Source organism: Hemibagrus wyckioides, linkage group LG14 (genome assembly GCF_019097595.1).
Source record: "Hemibagrus wyckioides isolate EC202008001 linkage group LG14, SWU_Hwy_1.0, whole genome shotgun sequence".
In the NCBI taxonomy this organism is placed as follows: domain Eukaryota; kingdom Metazoa; phylum Chordata; class Actinopteri; order Siluriformes; family Bagridae; genus Hemibagrus; species Hemibagrus wyckioides.
This window is the reverse complement of record NC_080723.1, coordinates 10,749,866-10,756,704: the sequence shown is the minus strand read 5'-3', so window position 1 is coordinate 10,756,704 and position 6,839 is coordinate 10,749,866. Positions and strand designations below refer to the sequence as shown.

The 6,839-nt window shown below is 38.7% G+C and overlaps 1 protein-coding gene across 1 annotated transcript; it reads left to right on the top strand.

Moving 5' to 3' along the window:
- Nucleotides 1–2,459: 2,459 nt before the first annotated feature.
- Nucleotides 2,460–6,389, top strand: depdc7b (DEP domain containing 7, paralog b). Its single transcript, XM_058408737.1, has 8 exons — nucleotides 2,460–2,896; nucleotides 2,996–3,117; nucleotides 3,369–3,555; nucleotides 3,658–3,923; nucleotides 4,362–4,504; nucleotides 5,399–5,524; nucleotides 5,903–5,978; nucleotides 6,166–6,389. The coding sequence occupies exons 1-8, from the start codon at nucleotides 2,460–2,462 to the stop codon at nucleotides 6,387–6,389; spliced, it is 1,581 nt and encodes a 526-aa protein (XP_058264720.1).
- Nucleotides 6,390–6,839: the final 450 nt, after the last annotated feature.

Genomic DNA, 6,839 nt, shown 5'->3' with positions numbered 1-6,839 from the left:
ACAAGAGGATATACACAGAGTGGAGAAATAGAGGGAATAAACAGACATACAGGCAGACAGATTGTATTAATAGATGATTCTAGAAATAACTAGTGATATTGTGATTTATATCAACACTTTATTTTCATATAATGGGTTATTTAGGAATGAATGCAAAGATCATGTGTTAGAGCAAACAGTCTAAAATACATTCCAGACATACAGAAATGCCTTAACCAAGAGTGCAGATGGGATTTTGAAGTAAATAAATCTGGTCTAGGGTCTCTCCAGGGTCCTGGGTTCGATTAACATTAATTACCTCTTTGTGTAAATAATTGTGTAATGAGATGGACAGATGACACAATTCAGGGTGTATTCCCTCCTTATACCTGGGATAAGGTGCGAATCCACCATGACCCTGACCGGTACTGAAAATCAGTGAGTGAGTGAGTGAAATCTGACCGACAAAGCAAGGTTGTGAATCTATACTGAATTTGTCTTTTGAGGAGAATCAAAACTGTTAGCCAACACAATAGCCAACCTCTGTTCACACTTTCATAACTGTTATAAGAAAAAGAAGTCAAAACAGACAAAAAGGCACCAAAATGAAGAAACGATTTAGTGACTTTGTACAGCAAATATAGCTCTTTAAAAAGGAAAAAAGGGTTCTTTGTATTTCAGGATTTTTTCTAAAAAGGAAACAATCCAAACAACACTTTAGGGTGCTGGAGGAAAGCTTTAGTTTAGTTTAGTTTTTAAATGCTGTACTTTACTGCCACCTTCCGTACAAAATGTGTTATAGCATCTCAAACCTTCTAGACTAGGCTACTATACAACACAGTGTGTGAACATACCCTATAGTGGCAAAATCATTAAATTCAGGTGTTGTTTTTCAGGGGTTGAACTTGGTCCTATACTTCCAGTAAAAGGAACTCTTAACGCTTCAGCATACCAAGACAGTTTGGACAATTTCATGCTCACAAATTTGTGGGAACAGTTTGAGGATGACCCCTTCCTGTTCCAACATGACTGTGCACCAGTGCGCAAAGTAAGGTCCATAAAGACATGGATTTGGTGTGGAGGAAGTTGTCTGTCCTGACCTCAACCTGATAGAACACCTTTGGGATGAATTAGAGTGGAGACTGCAAGCCCGACCTTCTTGTCCAACATCAGTACATGACCTCACAAATGCACTTCTAGAGGAATGGTCCCAAAAATTCCCATAAACACACTCTTAAACCTTGTGGAAACCCTTCCCAGAAGAGTTGAAGCTGTTATAGCTGCAAATGGCAGGGCACCTCCATATTAAATGGATGTAATGTTGCATTTAAAGGCAGACGTCCCGGTTTTGGCCTGGCTCGCAGTCTCCACTCTAATTCATCCCAAAGATGTTTTATCAGGTTGAGGTCAGGACTCTGTGCAGGCCAGTCAAGTTCCTCCACACCAAACTCGCTCATCCATGTCTTTATGGACCTTGCTTTGTGCACTGGTGTATAGTCATGTTGGAAGAGGTCATCCCCAAACTGTTCCCACAAAGTTGGGAGCATGAAATTGTCCAAAATGTCTTGGTATGCTGAAGCATTAAGAGTTCCTTTCACTGGAACTAAGGGGCCAACCCCTGAAAAACACACCTGAATCCATTGATTTAGAGGGGTGTCCCAAAACCTTTTGCTAACATAGTGCATCAATAACGTCGTAAATTTACTGTTTACTCGTTGAATGCGTAGTGTATAAGACGTAAGGGTCAATTATTGATTGACGCTGATTGGCTGAGGTGAGCCACGTGGCTGTGAGCCAATAGGAGGGAGAGTAGCTAATTGATGAGACGAAACGCGCGAGACTGAAGTTTGAAAAACTCTCATCTCGGTTTGGTGGCTGATAGAAACAATGGCGACTGTAAAAGAGCGAGCTGCTGCTTTAAATCTTGCAGGGAAACTGTACAGCCCTATACAACATCCGTCCAGATGCACCATCCTTCCAGGTTAAAGAACTGTCTCAATTTTTGTTACTTAATGTTTTGCTAAAAATGATTACGTCTGAATAAAAAAAACAAAAACAAATTTTCAACATGTTTCAGCTGCAGGAGCTACTTGTAGGACTGCTTTGTGAACTTTTAATTATAGTGTCTTGGTTTATGTTATCTCCCTAATTTTTCTTTTAATTAATTGTTTAATTTATTTAACAATTTTGAGGCAAGAAAGAGGATAAACACATTGTCACTTTATTATAAAAACAAACATTATTCATAATAAAAGTCCTGTGGCTCAGTGTATGTAAATAAGAAATGAACAAAATGTAAGAAAATTAAAGTAGCCAAGAAGTTTAAATTAACTGCAGTTAGAAGCTTGGAAGTTATGTTTTCCATTTTTGGCCTTTTTATTTTTTTTAACAAAGCAGATTTTCTGTAATATCTTCATAAATATTTCTAAGCTTGGTTCCTCAAAGCTGAATAAAACTACAACATGGCAAGTTATCTAACAATGTCTCATTCTGTAGATCAGCCGACGCTCATCACTCCGTGCCAGACCAGCTTCACCTGGAGCAGACTGATCTCTCACCTCCAGTCAGAAGTGAAGGTGAAACGACGACGTCACTTCCTGAAATCTCATGACAATTGCTTTGTGGGTTCTGATGCTGTGACCGTGATCCAAGATTACATCAACCAGAGCAAGGTTTTGGGGGACACCAAAGTGCCCAGAGCCAAAGCAGTGCGTGTGTGTCAGGCTTTACTAGACTGCAAGGTGTTTGAAGCAGTGTCATGTAAAGCGTTTGGGAAGGAGAGCAAGCGGTCAGAGTTTCAGGACAGCATCAGCAGCCTGTACCGGTTTCTAAACAGTCAGACCTCTGAGTGGAGCAGTGAAGAAAACACTCTTATTTCTCCCAGCAAAGAGGGAAATGCAGATGCACAGCTATACAGGCGAGTTAACCTCTTTAGGTTGGTGTGAAATATTCTCTTTCACTGTAATTTGGGTCAAGTGCAACCAATAATACTATGTTTCTTTGGATGATCTTGCAGGGATGATGATCCAATGTTCTCCCACAGTACTCCAGTAAAACCAGGCCACATTATGAACATCCTACTGGAGGAGCTTGACCTCAGCCTTAGCTATCTGCATACTGAAGGTTTACCACCATCAGGTAGCCAAATTTTTGGAGTCAAGACTGAGACGTTGGTTATGCTGCACTGGCAAATATCGTAGTCTAAAAGAATAAAATAGAAATATATGTATTCAGAATGGGGTTAATTGGTCGGTATTCACGGACGCTGAATTAAATTTTTCCATATTCTGGTTGAAGGGCATTTTGCAGGTGGAATTTAACAGTTTGAATCATAATGGCTCAGACTCTCACTCTCTTTCCCTGTGTCACTTTCTCTCCCTCTCTCTCAGTGGTCAGTAAGGTGTGGCAGGAGCAGACAGTTCAGCGTTTGCTGCAGCTGATCGAGCTTCCTCTGCTGGACGGAGTGTTGGATTGTGGAGAGTGCCCCCTATCAGCTGCCAACAATAATGAGCCTGACATTGTCTACACCAGTAACTACCTGGACAGAGAAATACTAAAGGCTTTTAAGGAGTCACAGTGAGTAGTTCAAATATTTTACAGTTTGTCTGAAATACATTGCGATTACCTTTGCATTTTGTGACTTGGTAGAAAAATCCTTTTATTTTTGTACTGTTGCAGAACAGATGAATGGCTCTTGGCAGCATTAGAGTTGATGGACTTTCTGCCAGACCAGCAGGTGGTCGAGGTGAGCAGAGAGCTCCCCAGACTTTCACTGGATGATGGTGAGGGTGGTGAAGAGCATGGGCAGTGGAGTCCCACAGGCATCCAGCAATGTAAAGCTTTACTGTTTGAAATTCTGGCTAAACATTATGGACAGGCCAGTTTCCAGCCTCTTCTTCCTAGTGGACTGAGTGACGTCTACACACACATTACTGAACTATTGGGTAAGTTGTGACTACAAGCCATCAACATGAACAAGGATTAAATTATAATTACTTTGTAGCGATACCGCTTATTATTGTCCTATTATCTGAAAATGTTATTATACAACAAACATCTTGTATGTGTTTAATTGTTTGGGGTTGCAGTAATATAGTTTAGAGACAAACTGAAAGTAACTTAACAATAACAAGTATTGTTTACAACATAAGCTCTTCAATCTGTTTAACAGAATCATGTATACTCATGGTAAATGTTTATTGAAGAAAGGGGCTAACACATTTCTTAGTCATTTCTGATACCTAGCTAGTGACCTAGCTTTTGTTCCTAACCTAGCTCCATCATCAATTAGCACAATCAATTAGCTGTATTTAATTGTGAACATTTATCCTGTCCATTTCCTTTTAAATGTACTACTTTTTTCCCCTCCGGGTTTATTGCAGTGAACGGGAAATTTGACATGGCTCTGGAGGTGTTGCAGCTATGTCTGAAGTTGCTTTCTGTTGCTAATAGAGAGGAGCTTTACAGGCTGCTGAGCTTCATGTCACTGGCTGCAGACCCACAGCACATCCAGCTTCATAAGGAGGTACGGCATGTGTGGAAATAAGAATTTTTTTAATTGTTGCATATCATATATGGGTTAACATCAATTGTTTGTTTTTTTTTTAAATTACACACAACCCTCAAGGCACTCTGTATTTACTACTTCAGATTCCTTCATGTTTATAATATGCAAACAGCCGACACATCTTACTTTATTGATCAGTTTGCTGTTTGTTAAATCAGATCATGTTTAATTAAACGGTACATTTCACAATGCCACATGTCAAATATGTTTGGCTTCTTTAGAGTGAATAAATATTTGTCGTTGTCTAAAAGCAGGGTTGTCCAGTGTTATCTGCAAAGGGCCATTGTGGGTGCAGGTTTTCATTCCAACTGAGCAGAAGTCACCTGAGTCTACTGAAAGCCAGCATCAGTTGATTAGCCAGTTGGAATAAGGTGTAGCTTCCTCTTGGTTGGAATGAAAACCTGCACCCACACCGGCCCTTTCTGGATAAGATTGGACACCCCTGTCTTAAAGACATTCTGATGCAGACAAATACAGATAAAATGAGTAAATGGTAAATGTATTGCCTAGTGTATATACACTTCTGAATGTAATTTTAATAATTAGTTTTTACTTGGCTTTACATTCACTAAAGTAGTGTTAATTTAAAATTGCCATGAAGCACCTTTTAAAAGAAATGCTGTTTAATTTCTTGAAACTGGTTGGGAAGCATGTATTAAATGAAAGTGAAATGAAGTGTTATTTCTTAATGTCAGTGTTGTTGTTCTAAATACCATAATTTAGAAATACCATAATTTAGGCATTTCATGGTGTTGGTATTTTCATTTAAACACTTGAACTCAGCCCTTTTATTCAAGCTTCTGGAATTTCTTTTCCTCCTTTCTCAAAGTTTAAAACAGTCTAATTTTTCAGCTTGAGAATCGGATTCACGTGAAGAAAACGTTTTGTAAGGCCATAATACAAAGCAAGAGCCTCTCGAAGGGTAAAGTGGACTTGCTGTTAATCTTCATGCTGGATAACCATGAGGACATCTTCAAGGTATTAAAGACTTGAGCTGCATCCCAAATGATGTCCTACACACTGCACCATGTCCTCTACCCTACAATGCATGCATTTTCTCAGTAACATATAGCAGATTTTTCTTATTAACTTCAAGAGAAACAACATGAAATGCAGTGATAAACAGCACAATGTATAATTTCAATAAATATAATATAGTATTTAATGCACTGTGGTGTGTGCTGTTTTTACTAATTTTCATGTGATGTATGTAACATTTACTTTGCGTCAGGCCACATCAGTGAGTGTTTTCCTATAAAAGCATTTGTAATTCCTTACATGCTAGAGGTCTTGAGTATTTATACATAATCATTATCAAGTAAAGCTTTTGTGTTCACATGACTTTGATCCTGTTAGGTCCCAGGCTCTTTGCACAAGCTGGTCAGTAACAAGCTGGACGATGTTGTGAAAAAGAAGGACCTCAACAAACAGGGTACGTCATTCAAGTCCTATTTATTTCCACCTGTGATTGGGAAAAGTGAACAATATAATGTTTGGTAATTACTTTGATATTAAATGTTTCCAGAGACACCCTGACATCTGTATATCTATAGACATCACATTTTTCAGCTGGCTGTTTGTTTTATTGAGATTCTTATTTCTCTCACTCCTGTTTGTAGGCTCTGCATTCTGTCAGCAAATTTCAAGCACTGTGTACAGCGACACTGTAAGAGATCTGACGAATACGGAGTTGTTTGTTCTGCTCAGGAGTATTGATGAAAACACAAAGTACTCCATGAAGGAGAAGAGGAGACTGCTGGCACAGTTCTACAAAAGCCACCCGGGTGTTTTTGCTCAGTATTTTGGGTCTAGACTCAGCACAATCAGCTTGTCTGAAGTGTAATGATTTTGTCTCTTTTCCTGAAAATGTTAACTTTTTTTATAGCTTTGTTATTGTTTTTACTCAGGTTTTTCTGCATGTTGAGAGAGAGAGAGAAGGTAATGTTTCTAAATATATATATATAATTGTGTACTGAAATATGAACTCTAATAAACATGGAAATTTAAATGTTTGTCTTAAAATTTGATTATTAGGTAGGGTGAAAGGTGCACTTTGTTCCAGTGAAGGGAAATTGCCATCTTGCAGCATAAAGACATTCTGTATGACTGTGTGTGAAGTGTCATGGCAGTAGTTTGGGTAAGAAATAGATGGGTGTGATCAGGTGTGGACAAGGGTGTAACTTTCAATTCAGTTTATTTTGTATAGCGCCTTTTACAATGAACATTGTCTCAAAGCAGCTTTACAAAAGAAGAAAACAGAGAAAGGGGAGAGGAAAATGAAAAATAATAAATA